The 18,013-nt window shown below is 39.2% G+C and overlaps 1 protein-coding gene across 1 annotated transcript; it reads right to left on the minus strand.

Moving 5' to 3' along the window:
• Positions 1-7,372: 7,372 nt before the first annotated feature.
• LOC131227249 (dormancy-associated protein homolog 3-like) lies at positions 7,373-9,655 on the minus strand. The gene is made up of 3 exons (XM_058222998.1): positions 9,320-9,655; positions 8,288-8,384; positions 7,373-7,676 (listed from the first exon to the last, which is right to left on the minus strand). The coding sequence occupies exons 1-3, from the start codon at positions 9,561-9,563 to the stop codon at positions 7,649-7,651; spliced, it is 369 nt and encodes a 122-aa protein (XP_058078981.1). The 5' UTR covers positions 9,564-9,655; the 3' UTR covers positions 7,373-7,648.
• Between the last annotated feature and the right edge of the window lie 8,358 nt (positions 9,656-18,013).

Raw genomic sequence — 18,013 nt, forward strand, 5'->3', positions numbered from 1 at the left:
TTTAATCTTAAGTATTTCAAATCCATGCTGCCAAACAAGACTAAAGTAGAATGAGGAGGCTTGATTGAATCCTACCCGAAATGAAATGCTCATATAAGTTACCAATGGGCTAAGCCATATGACCAACCCAACCTGACCCATAATCCATTTGCAAACAAATGAAAACAAAAGATAAGTACACATACACAGATATGATGCATGCATGTACTAATTGACTTGGGTTGGGTTCTTAATAGGTTGAGTTTGGCTAGCCCGATCCAATTCTAATTACATGAGTTGGGTCTTTTTTGGTGGTGACACTGCCAGTATTCACCTTGCTACTGGTTGGTGCTGGAAAAGCTGTGGGCCCCACATTGACATGTGTTTTTATCTAATTCTGTCCATCCATTTTACAAGCTCATATTAGGAAGTAGGTCCAAATCTCAGGTGGACCACACTATGAGAAAATTGAACACCCAAAAGTTTTAGTCCAAGCTGATATTTGTGTGCTATATTAAATGGTCAGGATAAAAAATAAAAATTACATTAGCCTTATGAATTTTTTAATGATAGATGTTCAATCATTGCTGTACTCTCTCAGGAGTGGTAATGAGAGTGGCTATGGTGCAATAACAGGATAACAGGTCTCAGGAATGATTATATGGGATTTTAAATGATTAGGTCTCAGATATTTGTTGCAGTGTCACTACAGATTGATTCAAATCTTGTGGCCCACATGTTTTTAAATGTTTAATGACTACTGTTTTCCATAGTATGATCCACCTGAGATTTGGATCTGCTTCATTTTTGGAACCATGCCCTAACTTGATATGTAAAAACAGATGGATGGTGTGGATTGAACACCTACATCATGGTGGGCCCACAAAGCTTTTTCAGGGTCTCTACCGAATCCTTATCCTGCTACCCCTACAGCCTGCAATGTATATAGGCTGCCGCCCAAAATATCCTTACTTGCCGACTGCCATGGTTAGACGATTGGACTGATGTGACCTATCGGCTCATGGACTCTGCATCTGAATATCCCAGTCCCCAGGCAGGGAGATCCTCACTTCTACGTATGGTGTCTGCAATCTTCTTGACCGTCCGTGTAAAGCCCACAAATTGGGAGGTTGGAATTCTACAATCAAGGAGATATTCGACTCATGTTCCATCCACGGTAAGCCTCATCCGATTGACGGTCCAGATGTTTCAATAACAGAACCATTGGCCCACTTGGATAAAAATAGATACTGCATTCATTAGTGTCCTTGTGATGTTGGATATCCGGAGTTTGAATCTGAATCTTTAATAGCCACGGAATATGGATACACCATTAAAGCGACACGGGAAGACACGACCTGATGGTTTGAAAAAATCAACGGCCCAATAATTCTTCCCACCCACTTCAAAATTATTGCTGATGTGGGTCCCATCCAAACTCCACATTTGTAGCAACTTGCTCTTTACTTCACACTTGTCAAAAACATGTAGCTTTCGGAAAGTGACACGAGGGTAATAATGTCGCCCTAGGCACCCTAAGGCCAAAATTGAGCTAGGTCCACAACTTAGATGGGCCACACCACATGAAACAAAGGATGGGATGTCCACCGTGGGTTTGTGTTGGGCCACTATGGCATGCAATTTTCATCAAACCAATTAATCAAGTACAACTCTATGGGATGTAAAGAAGATAAATGTATAGGGAGAGAGAGAGGAATGCTCCCTTAGCATTAGTTCTAAAGAGAACTCACGAGAACCTTTTTAAGAACTCATCTTCCATTATATTAATGTAAAATTTGAATTTCCTATGTGATGTAGCACCCCATGAAACCCCGAGGCTCAACTTTTACTCTAATCTAAAACTTAGGTGGGTTATTAAAAAATGAAACAGTTTCTTCTCTTAATTTGCCTCTTTTTTGTCATGGCTTATCAAAGTTTTGAATTAGAGTAAAAGTTGAGACTTAGGGGTTTCATGAGGTGTTGCATCACATTAACGGTTTAGATTTTAGGCTCATATCATGGAGATGAGTTCTCAAAAGGTTATCACAGAGTTCTTGTGACAGCTTGTGTGCACGTAAGCATTCCTATGTATATGGTGGGCCTATTCTTGTTTTCAGCACGTATTGTTGAAATGGGTTGTTTTCAATAATTTTAACTAATTAAGAAAATTAACTACTAAATTTGAATTTTTACTAAAAAAATAAGCTCTTCGTTTAATTGGGAACAGTCTAGGTAATGGTTTTCGTTTAATGAATGAACTTAGACTCCATAGACACATTAATGTGTAATCTATAACAATGAGGATGAGGTGCCAATGGGTCAGGCCAATTCACTAGGTTGGTCATTGACCCGACTGGCAGTTTATAGGCATGTATCTAGAATTGGATAGGACGAGTTTTATTTTGACTCAACCCAACTCACTTTTGACCTACTTTCTGACCCAATTTAGACTGGACCCATCAACTTAAAGAATCGAGAGAATTACGAGATTAGCTAAATAGGCAATTAGAGATTAAGCAAACCTACACTTGAACATACTTGTGGATAAATGAGATAGGTTTGAATTCTCTCAAGTCTCTCTAAGTAAGTAAAAGAAATTATATATATATATATATATATATATATATATATATATGAGAAATTGATTCCATTTTAGAGTTTGGAAGTCACCCTTTCAAAACTTTCTACCATTTTTCCTTCTTAAAAGTTCCTTGCATGCTCCACTTTCACTTTCTCATTTGTCTATTACCTTAATTTGGTAGCTTATAGTCTTACTTACGTCTCGTTTAACTATATAAGATCTTGCAATAAAAAGTGATAATGAAATCTTAATAAGAGACAAACGAAAGATCTTTTTAATTGCTTTGAGGTGAAATCTTAATAAGAAACAAATGAAATATCTTTTCTACTACTATGACAGTCATTAGAATTCAAAAAGTCGTGAATAGCTAAAAAATGATAAGGTCAATTGGCTACCGTCATACCTCACTCAATGATAGTTGACTGCTCACCTTAGCTATCTAATAGTTGATAACACATAGTAACAAAAATACAATCATGACTAATGACGGATTCATTTAATGCACTATACCATCATAAAAGAGAGACTCTTACAGTCGAAACTGTTTAAAGGGCTATAAAGTGACGTAATAACAACGTTAAGTTAGGTCCCGTTTGTTAAATCTGAAGTCTAAAGACCGCATTTGAAATCTAAAGCCTGAATCTGAAATCTAAAGTAAAAAAAAAAAAACTTGTTTGATAGTATGGCTAAAGTCTAAAAATTAAGTACTGAATCTGAAACAAACTGCTTGTTAACAAACATCTTAAATGTCTGAAATATGTTAATTTGACACATTTGCCCCTATCTCTTATTTAGAAATGTTTTACATTATAAAGAAATTATTTTTTATTAAATGAAAATAAAATTAGTATATTTAATTCAAATAAATTAAAATACTTAATAAAAAAAATTAAAATATCATCATAAGGCCCTCAATTCCTCTTAGTGGGAAGATTGTCACCATGTGTTGTATAAGATTGAACACCAGTAGCAACAAAACCTTCAAATAAGGCCCACCTCATATTTATATGCTATCTAAACCGTTTATAAGGTCATTCCCAATTAGATGAAGTGAAAACATATTGATCCAAAACTTCTGTGGCCTATTTAAGTTTATTTTCCATCAAATATGTTCATAAGGTCACAAATACTTGTATGAAGAGGGAAAAAAAAAAATCATATTGATCCAAAACTTCTGTGACCTCAAAAAGGGTTTCAATAGTAGACGTTCAATCCCCCGCTACTTTTTGCAGCTTATTTTTCGTCTCAAGCTTTAATATAAGCTCGCCAAATGGACGGACGGTTTGGATATAACACATACCTCATGATGGGCCCCACAGAATTTGCTGATGTAAATACAACAGCTATATAGCTGGTGTGAGGTACACGAGCAAATTAGCTAAATTTGCTACCGAAGTGACGTCATCAAGTTCCATGGGCCCACTATGATATATGTGGGCCCACTATGATGTATATGTTTTATCTACACCGTCCATCTATTTGGAGATTTAATTTTAAAGCATGAGTTAAAGAATGAGGCAGATCCAAATATATAGTTGACCCCACCACAAAAAACAGTGGTGAGATTGATGCCTACCATTGAAACCTTCCTAAGGCTCACCGTGATTTTTATTTGAAATCCAACCAGTTCATAAGTTAACATATACATGAAAGAAGGGAAAAAACAAATATCAGCTTGATCAAAAACTTTTGTGGCCTATTTAAATTTTTAATGGTGTGCGTCACTCTCCTCACTGTTTTTTGTGGTGACGTCTACTGGAGCTTTGGATTTGAGTCATTCTTTGGATCTTTACCTAAAATTATATTTCCAAATGGATGGACGGCCTGGATATAAAAAATACATCATGATGGGCCCACATAACTTGGTGACGTAACTTTAGCAAGCGAGTCTTGCTGCTCAACCTGTTGCGTTCGCGAAAACAGATTGGCTACTCCCCTGCCACTAGTCAATGGCTGATGGTCAGTGCTATGTGAGCCCCACCATGATGTATGTGTTTCATCCATACCATCCATCTATGTTTCTAGATCATTTTATGGTATGAGACCAAAAACGAGGTATATACCAATCTCAAGTGGACCACATTATAGGAAAACAGTGTTGAATGAATGTCGACCATTAAAAACTTTTTGGCGGCCATGAAAGTTTTGGATCAAGTTGATCTTTGTTTTTTCCATTCATCTAGGTCTATATGACCTAATCAACAGATTGGATGTCAAATAAACGGTACATTGGGCCTTAGGAGAATTTTAATGGTGAATATCCAATCACTATTATTTTCCTATGGTATAGCGCACTTGAGATTTATATTACTCTCCTTTTTGGTATCAAGCCCTAAAATGATCTTTAAAAATGGATGAATGGAATGGATGAAACACATATATCATGGTGGGGCATAAAGCAATTTCATAGGTTAAAAGTTGATTTTGTATTGCGCAAACAATTTAAAGAGAAGAAATTGCCATGGCAACTTGAAAAGAGGTAATTTTGGAAGCAAAAATTTTTGTTTAATGAAAAATTCATTGAGCGCATTCCGCATTCACCATTAAGCCAGACTCCTATCACGGAAAGAATTCAGTGAAAAACCACTTAGCGCTTTCCTTCTTCTGCGTTAACAACACATTAACAAACACCACTACATACGGAACATTTTCCCTATTCCGCATCAAGTGCAAAAATTCAGCGTTAACAAACAGGCCCTTAGTTGATTTTCAAGCTCACAATGCATGTTTAAGTGAAAGAAAGGATAACGATTGTCTGCGTGTGGTGAATTACAAAGAACTCTCGCCCGCGTAGTGAACTGAAGACGTGCATATGACCAATAACCAACCCATAACAAACAATCGATACATGTAGCATTGTGTGATAGGCCACAACTGTTTATGTGTCTAGACAGTTTTTTATACATTAATAAATGTGATGAATGATTTTGAAGATCTCTTTCTTGCAACCGCCTAAAAATTCTATAAATAGGAAGAAGATCGAAGAGCTCTAAGCCCTTACCAACCCAATACAACACAACCCTATGCAACAGAACCGTTAATCTTAATTTATTTCTTAACTTAACTCTTAGTATAATCTAATCCATCTACGTCGCTATGTTGGACCAACCTTAACCAGGGTGGAGTATAATCTAATCTGTCTAAGCTACTACGCTAGATTGACTTTAGTTTAATTGTAGTGTAATTCCCTTTGTTTGCATTCAAGTCATTGGAGTTGGCGTGACTTTGGCTTTAGGACCATGTATTCACATTATGGTAGTTGGATTGTCAATGATTTCTTTTTTATTTGTAAGTTTTTAAAAAAATTTTATTAACCAATCAATTACTATTATTATGGTGAGAAAAAAGTTATTTCGACATGGATGATCTCTTTCCACAAATCACCTAATCCTTATCATAGATGGCCAAACCACCTAATCTTTATCATAGATGGCCAAACTGCCAAGAGTCAAAGGTATTTGGTTTGAATTGAGTTGCATTAAGCTTTTGCACACTCAATACTGCACAACATGACTGAATTTGGAACCAAATGAATCTATCTTATGATTTCCCAACGATGGATGTCTCTTTTGCATGACTCCTAGACACAAGGGAGGACGTGAGGTCGAGCAACATCTTCCTCAGTGGGATAACTGTTCTGAATCCACGGAACTTCTCTGAACTCCTCACAAAAAAACCTTGATTCCACGAGGAGAAGAAAATAAAAATAATTCTAAGAAATTTGAAAGAATTTGATTGATGATGAAAAATGTGATTACACTCCTTTAAATAGGGATTCTAAGCCATAGAAGAAGTTCCGGAATTAAACTACAACTAAAACTCATAGAATTCATGACTTACTATAGATGGTCATAATTTCTACTAGTGCGCATGGTTTTCGGCCTGAAATAGTAAGTGTCAAATTCGGCTTCACCACATTGTTCTTCTAACTATTCTAAGCACTTTCATGTTGGGCGCAACTCGTTGTTCTCCTAACTATTCAAAGCACTTTCATGTTGGACGCAACTCATTGTTCTCCTAACTATTCTTAGCACTTTTCATATTTGGGCGCAACTCCTAAAGCCCAACAGATGAAGAGTTATACTCTAACTAAAGTTTATTATAAATAGTAAAAACGAAATTAAAATATGAATTCAACTGTCAATCAGATGGCATTTCTCAAATTCGGCATGGACAACCTAGCATCGCAGGGTTGGGTGGCTAAACTAGCTTATCCTACCTCAAAATCATATATGGTACGTCCAATAGCTCATTTCAGTTTGCGAGATACGTCCATTTTAAGTTTTGACAGTATAGATCACTTTTGTCACAGACCAGTCCTTTTTTGATCCATCTTGGACATGAAATTATCAACAACCCACTTTACATCACTCCTTAAATAAGGTTTGGTGTCATATCTTTTACTAAAAAATTCCAATTGTGGAAAAGAAATAACAATATAAAATTCAAAATCTTAATTAAAAAAAAAAAAAAAAAAAACCATCTTGCCATCATGTCAAGATAATTTTTTTTTCTTTTTTTCTTTTCTCTTCTCCACCTGCCAAATCTACAAGCAACCGAACACAACCTAAATCCAAGTTAATTGGGTTTGGATATGCTAATTGATGACACATATCTAGACCTAATTGCTTTTCGAGTGGAGTTTTGAATACCCCTCGACCCAACTTGACCTACCACTATTGCCTCATTGGTCCATCCAATCCATCTAATGGGTGCATTTTATAAAAATATCTAGATAGGAAAAGCACTACGTAATTTTATTGCCAAAGCAAATTTACAAAAAAACAAAAAAAAAAAAAAAAGAAAAACCCCAAAATGAAAATTCACATTAACACATTTATTCACAAAAGACAGCACGAAAAGAGAAAAATATAAAAGTAGCCCAAACAAAGCATATATTACACGATATTCAACGCTAACAACACACAGATAAAACATATACTCTCTCATCTCTCTCTCTCTCTCTCTCTCCGAAACTCCAAGCTTTCCTTGGAGTTCTAACCTTCCCTTTTATTTTCTTGGACTTATCCCTGGTTCTCCAAGTACATGTATCTCTCGGCCGATTCCCCATGAAATCTCAGCCCTTCATCAACGATCGAGAGCACCGATCACAACCCTACAAAAAGGAACCAAACAATAACATGAGCTAATTAATTCCATTCCCCAATATACCCTTCTTATAGTAGATGTGAACATGTAACAAGCGAGGAACACGTGTAGGTGATCAGAACCTCTCATCAATCTGTCTCTATTGCGTAGATGATCTGATCATCAGGTAGCCCACACGTTTACATAGATATTGGACCTCAAGTGAGCCCAATTCCTTTCCATTTAACATGGTGTAGTTGATCCAGTCCGTCAGTTTAGTGGCCACGACTGTGATGTGTAGATCGGACGGTCCTAGATGCGTGACCATCAAACAGATGGCTAGGATCATGCGGTCAGCGTGACCACTAGACTAACGGTCTGGACCAACCGCTCTGTCCCACTTGGATTCTTTCAATTTGACAAAAATACCCCTCAATAATGCGGATGCTCCGGTGAAGAAGGTCAACGATAGGGGCATTCAAGTAATTTTTTGAAGCGAGGCTTATATAAATTAAAGGGATTCAATGGCCTAGATTTCTCTTCTCAGAATTCAGTCGTCCATCAGAAGGCCCAATAAATTTTATTTTAAAAAAAAAATCCAATAAAAACCTTTTCTCGAAACAAGAGCAAAAAGCTCACCAATCGTACACCGTTGGATTCCTGGGTTCTGCCCGATCGTACGCTTCAGATGTAGATTTCCTCCTCATCTTCTTCGGATCTCCCCGTGGCGTCGTCGCTGCGAATATCCCAAAAAAAGAAGATAAATCGAACATTCTAAAACCTTCCACTGCATTCTAGGAACATCAAGAAATGAAATAGACGGTCCTGATGATGCACCGTTCCGTACAAGTGAGACCAATGTCTCGGAGACCTAGACCGTTGATCTGTTGCCAACCAGTGAATTAGGACGCCGATTGCCTGGAGATTCCAGGTGACCCGACTGTGGGGCCCACCGTGGTACATGTGTTTGATCCACGCCGTCCATCCTTTCAGCCAGCTCATTTTAGGTCATGAGCCAGAAAACGAGCCAGATCCAAAGCTCAAGTGGACCAGATCACAAAAAAAAAGTGGGATGATGACGCCCACCATTGAAACCTTCGTAGGGCCCACCATGATGTTTAACAGACCTGGATGAAAGGAAATCACAAATAGCTTGATCCAGAACCTCTGTGGCCCCGAGAAGTTTTCAACGGTAGATGTTCAATCTCATCTATTTCCTGTGGTGCAGTCCACTTGAAGTTTTGAATCTGCCTCGTTTTTGGCTCATGTCCTTAAATGAGCTGGTAAAACAGATGGACGGCTTGGATAAACACATACATCAGGGTGGACCCGTCTCCAGGCAATCCGCGTCCAGAGGATAGGGGGACCTCGGAAAATGCCCCAGATTGGAAGATCCTAACCGCTAGATCATCAGAATAGCCATTAATCAACGGTATACGATCATAAAATCCAGAACATTTTTGGGCTATACCCAATTCGAAGGGACCTAAAAAATTGCCCCAGATTGGAAGATCCTAACCGTTAGATCATCAAATAGCCATTGATCGACGGCATAGGATCATGAAATCTGGAACACTTTTTTGGGGCCCGTCCGATGAACAGTCTGGATCATGGCATGGGGCCCACTTAGACAGACTGCCTGCATCAGGACCGAGAAAACCGAATACCCACGTGCGAAAGGCGATCCGGGGGCGCTCGACCCGGCGGGAGAAGAAGGGAGGGAGCCAGTTTCGGCCGAAACGTTACGGAAACTGGCGGGCTTGACGATAGTTATACTCCGAGATATCGGTATATCGTCTGTTAAGGGAGACGACCGAGGAGCAGACATGCTCGAGTATTTTCGGAGCTTGCTTAGGCCGCTATCGGGTCGTGGACCTGCGACTGTGTCGTCCCAGAGCTTGTCCAAGAGACCCATTTGCGGGACTATCGGATCCGATACACCAAAAACGTTACGTGGTACTTGTAACGGAGCGGAGGAACGGAGGAAGAAGGAGGATTTTTTGAGATGTAAGATGGGAGAGGGATTTTATAGAGAGAGGAAAGTTTCCATAGGGGTATTTTCGGAAGAACGGAAAATTACGAGCCGTGAGCCGATGCGATCGGCTCTCTGTCTCTGTCTTTCAATGCAAGGGTCTTTTCGGATTTTACCAGGTGGGAATTAGCAAAATGCTACGTTAGGTTTTTTCATTTAGAAAATGTTGAAGTAGAGAAATGTTGAACGCTTGGCTGCAAACCAGTGATGTGGGTAGGCCCACAGCGATGTATGAATTTAATTTATATCCATGCCGTTAATCTGTTTTTCCAGTTTATTTGAGGCCATCGCACCAAAAAAAATAGAGATAAAAATTTTACATGGACCACACCACAGGAAAAAGTAGTTATTGACCATTAAAAACCTTTTATGGGCCACAAAAGTTTTGGATCAAGCTTGTTTCTTTTAAATAATTTCATCCAGATTTTTATAATTTCATCAACAGATTAGATGGCCAATAAATATTACGTTGGATGCTAGGAAGTTTTTAAAGGGAGGCATCAATTACCACTTTTTCTTGTAGTGTAGTCTACTTAAAATTTGACTCTAACCCAGTTTTGAAGCCATGGCCTAAAATAAACTGGAAAAACAGATGAACAGAGGGAATATAAAATGTATACATTGAGGTGGGCTCCTATGATCAGGGTCTCAGAATTGTGGGGCTCAGTTGGCATGATTATCATTGAGTGGGACATCCAAGAACAAAAGCACCCCCACCATGATTATCATTGAGTGGGTCATCACATGAAAATTAATTTATACCACATAAAAACATTTAAATTTAATTATAACCTTTTATCGAGAGTTTGTAAATAGAGGTAAATGATTGGAGCTAAATGATTTGAGATTAAATGTCCTAGTTGTATTTGGATGAGAGTAAATAAAATACATTTGAAATCTAAATATTTTGTTTTGATAATTGTAAATAAAAGGAATTAAATTACATTGAAAATTTTCAATACAGTAATAGATCATAAGAGATATTTAAATTATCTTTAATATTCCAAATGAGTGTGCATGTATGATATTTAGAGCTGGGCATCGAGTCGAGGCGGACCAAGTTAGGGTTGACTCGACCCGATTCGGTTTTGAAATAGGCCTAACCTGAACTCGACCCAACTCGATACCGAGTCCAACATGCCTGACTCGATTCGAGTTCGGTCTGGCCTGGACTGATTCGGACCAAGTCCGATCCGGTCAGAAGTACCGAGTTAGGGCGAGTTGGCACTAAGTTAGATTGAGAGATGAGGGAGGGAAGGAGGGAGGGAGTTAAGGGGAGAGAGAGGAGGAGGATGGTGGCGGGTGGTTGTCGGGCTTGGAAGAGGAGGAGGAGGATGGTGGTGGGTGGTTGTCGGGGTTGGAAGAGGAGGAGGATGAGGAAGGGAGGGAGTGGAGAGGAGAGAGAGGAGGAGGATGAGGAGGAGGAGAGTGATGGTGGTGGTTGGTTGTCGGGCTTGGAAGAGGAGGAGGATGAGGGAGGGAGAGAGAGAGAGAGAGGGGTTGGGATCGGGTCGGGGTAGGGTTAGAGAGTCGGGTCGAGTTGGGTTTCGAATAAAGTTGAGTCTAACCGAATCAAGTTTCGAGTCGAGTTGGATCGAGTTACTGGGTAACTCGAACTCGACTCCATTTGAATTCAGATTAGGCGAAGCTTACTCAGTTTGGACCGACTCACCCATTCAGTTTGGGTTGAGTCGGATTGAACCGAGTCGGACGAGTCAAGTTAGCCAGATTGGGTTGTCCCCTGCCCACCTCTAATAATATTTAATAAAATGATCGTAATAAGCCTATTGAAATATATATTTTTGTAAAAAAGTCATAAACTTTTGAGCCTTGGCTAGGCCACCCACAAACATAAGTATTGCATACAACTTAACAACGTTTTTTAACCATCCACTTTTAGATGGTCAAACTTTAAATAATTTAAATAATTCTATTGATATGATTTTTATGATTAATTGAACTGTTTTAGAGTATCACCAGCATACCATGTGTATGACAAGTATGTGCATGGCAACACCTTTATTTATTTGTGCAATTTTCAAATGAAGAAAAAAAAAATGCATTTTATGTCATTTACTTTTAAATCTTTTTTTATATATAAGATTTTATTTACTTTATTTCATCTTCATTCATTTACTCTCATCCAAATACGCTTCAAATGACACGTAGTTTCACCTACTCCAAAATCCTCCCATTTGGGTGCATCAACTACCGTCTAAAACACTCCTTAATGATGTGATAGCCCCACTTTTTAAAAATTTATTAGGACAAACCAGGTAGGGCCTACTTTTCTTGACTTTATTGTTTTTTCCGAAAAAGCTATGGAGGGCATTTTGGTAATTCTCTTCTTAACAAGAAATTATGCCTTTAAAGTGGTAAAACTATTATAATGCCCACTACTTAACTTTTTCTTTAGAAAGTGAAAAATTGAAGAATTCAAGGCTCATGTGATATTATTATAAAATCCAACCCGTCTAATCAATATAATCCTCTACACCGTTAAGAAGAACCAAAAGTGTAGCCAATTTAAACATATGATAAATCATAAGAATATATATATATATATATATATATATATATATATATATATATATATATATATATATATATATATATATATATATAGACAAAGAGAGAGAGGAATGCTCACATGCGCACCTTCTTAAGCACTCGTGCACACCTCTGCACATGTGTCATGGGCACAAAATCTGAACAATCCATGTAATGTGGCACCCCTGAAACCTCACAAGCTCAATTTTCAGCCTAATACAAAACTTTGGTGAGCCGTAGGAAAAGGAAATAGTTTCCTCCCTTGATTTGCATTTATTTTTACAATGGCCTATTAGAGTTTTGTATCGGGTTGAAAATTGGGCCCAGACAGTTTAAGGGTGTTAATATATATTGATGTTAATATATTTTGTAATAAAAATATTATATAATATATATAAAAAAGTTTGTAAAATAAACCCATTTTTTTGTGTTTTGGAAATAGTCCCGCAATGGAAAAAGAGAAGAGAAATTGTGTGTATATATGGGAATGGTGGAGTATAGTTATGTTTACCCACCTAGTCCGAGGAGAATCGGGCTTGCGTTTCGCACCGGAACACCCGCGCGTGGTCAGGCACGGGCATGGTGTGAGGGCATGGGCATGTAAGGCAGTGTGGCTATAGAGGTACTACTGGCGCACTTTGCACTTCACACGTCCGCATCGTGTCGCAGAGGGTCGACCTTACGTGAACCAGAGTGAGACGTGTGCGACTAAGAGGCTAAGATAGATGGTTGGCTGGAAGACAAGATGACTGAATGAAGTTCTTCAGTATAAATAGAAGCTGGAAATATGATTGTTACAGGGAGGTGTAACTCATGCAATTCATTGCACAGACAATGCAGAAACTGCTGCATGTGGCTAGCCCAATAGCTAAAAACGGTTAGTCAGTATCCCACAACAGTCAGCATGCAGCAGCTGTTATGGCTCACGCACAATAGTTAGAAACCACCAATAAATGCTAGTTTCTCCAACAGTTAAAAAAACAGTCAATGGGATTTATTTCCCTTGACTATAACCCCCCAGCCACTAATGCCTATATAATCAGGGTCTAGATGGTTTTTCAATCCATCTCAACTCACTCCAGCAAAACCCATACAAACCATAGCCACTCCACTCCTAAAAATAGAAATTCCAGCAAGACAGCAAGGTTCATCTAAACCATTGCCTAAAGATCAGACCAGCAGCGTGGTCTAAGAACGGATCATCTGAACCATTAGCTGAAGAACAGACCAGTGCAATGGTCTAATTCACACTTCTTCTTCTCTCTTTTTATAAGATTTTTCTTTTATTTTCTGCTGGATACTGTGTAATAGAGTTCTATTGGTGGGTCTTCGTGTTTGTTGAATGCAGACCCACACCAGACTCGTCATATCTTAGAAGCAATTTGCCTATAACCTTTTCAACATACTCAATTTACTTGAGTAGGGCCAAATAACGCTTTAAGGACAGCGTTCCAAACGTGCTTCAGCCTATCCTTATTTCAGATCAATTTAATTTTCTTAGTTTCTATATTTTACAGAAAATACAATTATTGTATTTTTCTAAACAAAGGGATGCCGCATTATGTGGACTATTCGGGTTCTATGCTCATGACCTATGTGCAAAGGTGCGCAGGGGGGCATTCCTCTCTCTCTCTCTCTCTCTCTCTCTGTATACACACACACACACTATTTACTATTTAAAAACATTAAAATAGGGATGTAACCTATCCAGTGAATCAATTATAAAGATTTTTTTGTCTATGTGATTATTATAGTTGGATGAGTATGTTCAACGGGTAGGATGTTAATCACATGCCATGTGGGCCACAAAATTTTCTCACATTATTATTTTTAAAGAAAAAATAACACAGAGGGTACTTCTGTAATTTCTTCCAATAATGCTACCCAGGCATTAGATGGTGCGTGAAGGAGTACCTTATCAAATGACCACGACGTTCTTCTTCTATTCACTTTATGGTGGAATCTGATCACCTGCAGGCAACTGTACCACAGCTGTGGTACAGTGCCATATTTCTGGCAACATACGATCCAATCAGTGAATCAGTACCATGAAATGGTAGGCCCCATCGTGATGGCCACCCTTCTCGAGAATCAGCCTTATCACTCGGTGGGCGAATCCTGTACGTTGAGTTAAGCAGTCGATTAAAGCCACATGATCATCATGGTGGGACCTACTGGATTAATGGTATTGATCTCCTATATAAGTGTCACTTTAGCAGGAAAGATGGTACCTTGCCTTTAGGTGATCTCCTCTCTTCTCACGAATCACACCGATTCACCCATCGTTGGTGTGAAACATGCACGCCCGATCTAGACCGTTCAGATCATGGGATCCATTTTCATGAGAGCATGGCCTGGCAACCAGGCTATATGGTTATCATAACCATCCAAATGGTGCCATAAAAGGATGCGGCTTCGATGGATCCCCATATTCACCGAGGTCGTTGGATCCCTACCATGGGGGTCCATTGTGATGCACGTGCCTTACATCCACTCCGTTCATCCGTTTTGAAGTAGATCCAAATCCCAGTGGACCACACCACATGAAACAGTTGTGATTGAATAATCACCACAAAACACTTCCTGGAGGTCACTGGAATTTTTATTGGCCAGGCCGCAAAGACTTAGATAAAGGGAACATTAAATATTATTAGCTTGATCCAAAACTTTTGTGGGCCATAAGAAGTTTTTGATGGTCAATCGTTACTTTTTTTCTTAGTGTGCTCCACCTGAGATTTGGATATTTTTCATTTTTGGAATCATGTATCCAAATTAGCTATCACAATGGATGGACAACATGGATGCAAAACAAATGCATAACAAATGCATCAAGGTGGGCCCTGCATCCACATGTTTGTTTGTTTGTTTGTTTGTTTCTTTTTTTTTTTTTCTAAGATTACTTTAGGGCTAAATTCAATAAGATATGGCCGAACGTAGAATTGGTGATGCTCATATGGTCGTTTCATTTTACCATGTCATTTTAGGGCATTTACCGAAAACTTAAGCCAATCCAAAATCTTAAGTGGACCACACTATATGAAAGAGTTGTGATTAAATGCCCACTATTAAAATATTCTTGTGGGCCATAGAAGTTTTTGATCAAGCGGATATTTATGTTTCCCCTCTTCCTAGCACATGTGGCTTTACCAATGAATTAGATGGAAAAAACACATTATGATGGATCTAGGGAGTTTTTAATGGTAGACATTCAATTAACAATGTTTCCTACGGTATGACCCTCTTGAAATTTGAATTCGCTTCATTTTTGGGCTAGTGGCGTTGTGGACGCTGGATCTAGGATGGAATCGACTCATGCTTCTATCGTGCCTCTTTCGAAGGTTTTTGTATTATGTGTTTGAAAATGTGTTATTTATAATTGCAGTTGCTACTAGTGGGCTACCACTAGTGGGCTACTTTGTTCCTATAGTCAGCTAGACCCTATAAAAATACGTAAGGGAAAGGATATGAAGGTCCCTAATTCTAAGATGATCCCTTAATATGCGACTGAAGATTCGAGGTAAGGACCGCGATTACAGAGTGGGAAGGCATTGGGCACCCATTTTACCCGTATAACCATACAGTATCTACTTCACGTGATTAAATTTTTTGGTCTCATCCTATAAAATGATTACAGAGTGGTTCACTTAAGATTGTGATATACCTCTTTTTTGGTCTCATCCTATAAGATGATCTTTAAAAATAAATGGACGGCATGGATGAGACACATACATCATGGTGAGGCCCACATAACACCGACCCAATCCGTTTCCCTCATAGTGTGGATTAGAAGTGGGCGGGTGTTGGATACGGCGGAGGTCTAATGCCATACCCAAACACGCCAGGCTGGAAGTCGATGGTGTACAGCGAATCCAATGGCCATCCCAAACACGTTAGCCATCCATCCCGGAATTCGTTCCATCTCATGGGATTAGCCGACATCCATTGACACCACCATTATTGCCTTAAAAACACTTCCATCCCTCCTAATCCCATAGGATTGGTTCGGCCAAACACGCCCTAAAGGAGTTAGAGGGGTTTGGATTTGAGATTGTCACGTGGTAAGATCTAAGCGGATGGATCAAGTGGCACAGACTGTAATTTTCACTAAAGGGGAAGGACACCAAAGTTGATTTAGTTTAGCACACGCATGAAGGTTACGAGAGGAGAACTTGCACTTGTGTTAGGGTCTCCTACTCAAGAGGAGACCTGCCATGTGGCCAGCGTCGCCGTTAGTCTCACATGGGCTCCCCCTACTTTGGCAGGTGCGCTTCCTTACACGTCTGAAGATATTTGCTGTAAGGGGTGTATACTATTATCTTGCTTTGGACTTCGAATGAGCTTGAATTTGAGCTTAATTCAGGGTTGGTTCAGGGTTTGGTTTGGCTAGGTGAGTTAACTAGGTAAATGATTCGGTAAGATATTCGGGTGAGTTGACTTGACAAGTTGACTTGAAGTGACTCAGTTTTGACTAGAGTTGGGGATTCCCGTCATTTAGGGCTAAGATTAAAATTAGGATTTAGATTAGGGTTAGAGTTAGCCACTTAGTCAAATTGTGTTAGAATCCTAATTAGGTTGTCAACTATGAGGAGGGTATCTACAAATTTAAAGTGAGCTGTAAAAATAGATAGACAAATATACAGACATTATTGCTATGCAACAAATACATGAAGGTGTGCCCCATGGTCACGTCCTCACCAAATCGGCTCTTTATTGTGAGCCACTCGTTCATTTGCATACATGTGGTGTGGGTTTCCAATAATGAGAAGTGGGCCCCATGGTTAGGATTCCAGGCCATCTCTCAGCCATCAATATTTGAGACATCCTTTTTTAAATTGAACCTGGAATGTCACTGTATTTCTCTTTTCCACTGTCTATCTTGATGGCAACAAATTGAAAGGTTCAGATTGCCCCATCGGCAATATCCTTTCAGAATAGTACATAGCTATAGGGGACACAACAAATCAACGATCGGGATTGCCAAACCATGGGCTCAACTACTGTAATAACAGAAAGCGTACTAATCCGACCGTACAGATGGAGGGCACCAACCTTCGGTATCCATAAGGGCAGAACGGTCAGTAATTGTACATCAAACGCTCCGATCGAAGCCGAGTAGAGCCGAGCGGAGCTGAAACAAATCGCTATTGTATACGACGATTCCTCTTTTCTTGGGAAAGAAAGAGAAAAGATGTGATACACTGGCAGTATGTGATGGATGATACACATGCACTTTAGATAACTAATAAATTGTGGATATGGTATTTAAGTAATTCTAGGTAAGCTGTCCAAATTTTCGGTCCTGAATGTATCAGGAAACAAAAATTAAGATTGTTTGATTGCCTGACTATCGGTTTGTTGGGCATTTATTAGACGGTTAAAAATAAAAAATACACGGTCCTCTGCCAACAAACAATTATTAAATAATCAGAGCTTAGGATTTTTCAAACACTCTGATTTTGGGGGTGAGACTCGGAGCCAGTCCGTTACACAAGTTAGTCCGTTAATTTGAGTTAATGTATTTAGTAGATATGATTTCTGAGGGGCTGTGTATGAAGCGTCGTAGGCTGCCGGAGTATCAAATAACACAACGGCGAGAAAATGGGAAGTATTGACGCGGTCATCGATGTGACATGTAGGGTCCACCGTCACTATCTTACACGTCACGGATAAGATTGAGATCCAGCTAAATCCAACGCCAGGCCGACACGTGGTGGCCCCAATGTCATCTCACGTGATGGAGTATGGGTTGGGCTAGGAGTATTTTATACGCTGGCGGAGTACGC

The sequence above is a fragment of the Magnolia sinica genome, chromosome 15 (assembly GCF_029962835.1).
Source record: "Magnolia sinica isolate HGM2019 chromosome 15, MsV1, whole genome shotgun sequence".
In the NCBI taxonomy this organism is placed as follows: Eukaryota; Viridiplantae; Streptophyta; class Magnoliopsida; order Magnoliales; family Magnoliaceae; genus Magnolia; species Magnolia sinica.

Excerpts from the sequence above, each read along its gene's own strand:
- LOC131227249 (XM_058222998.1), bottom strand. The coding sequence starts at position 9,563 with ATGGGTCTCTTGGACAAGCTCTGGGACGACACAGTCGCAGGTCCACGA. Across the intron at positions 8,385-9,319 it reads CCCCGGATCGCCTTTCGCAC|CGACGACGCCACGGGGAGAT; the intron begins GTGGGTATTCGG and ends GGATATTCGCAG. Across the intron at positions 7,677-8,287 it reads AATCCAACGGTGTACGATTG|GGTTGTGATCGGTGCTCTCG; the intron begins GTGAGCTTTTTG and ends TCCTTTTTGTAG.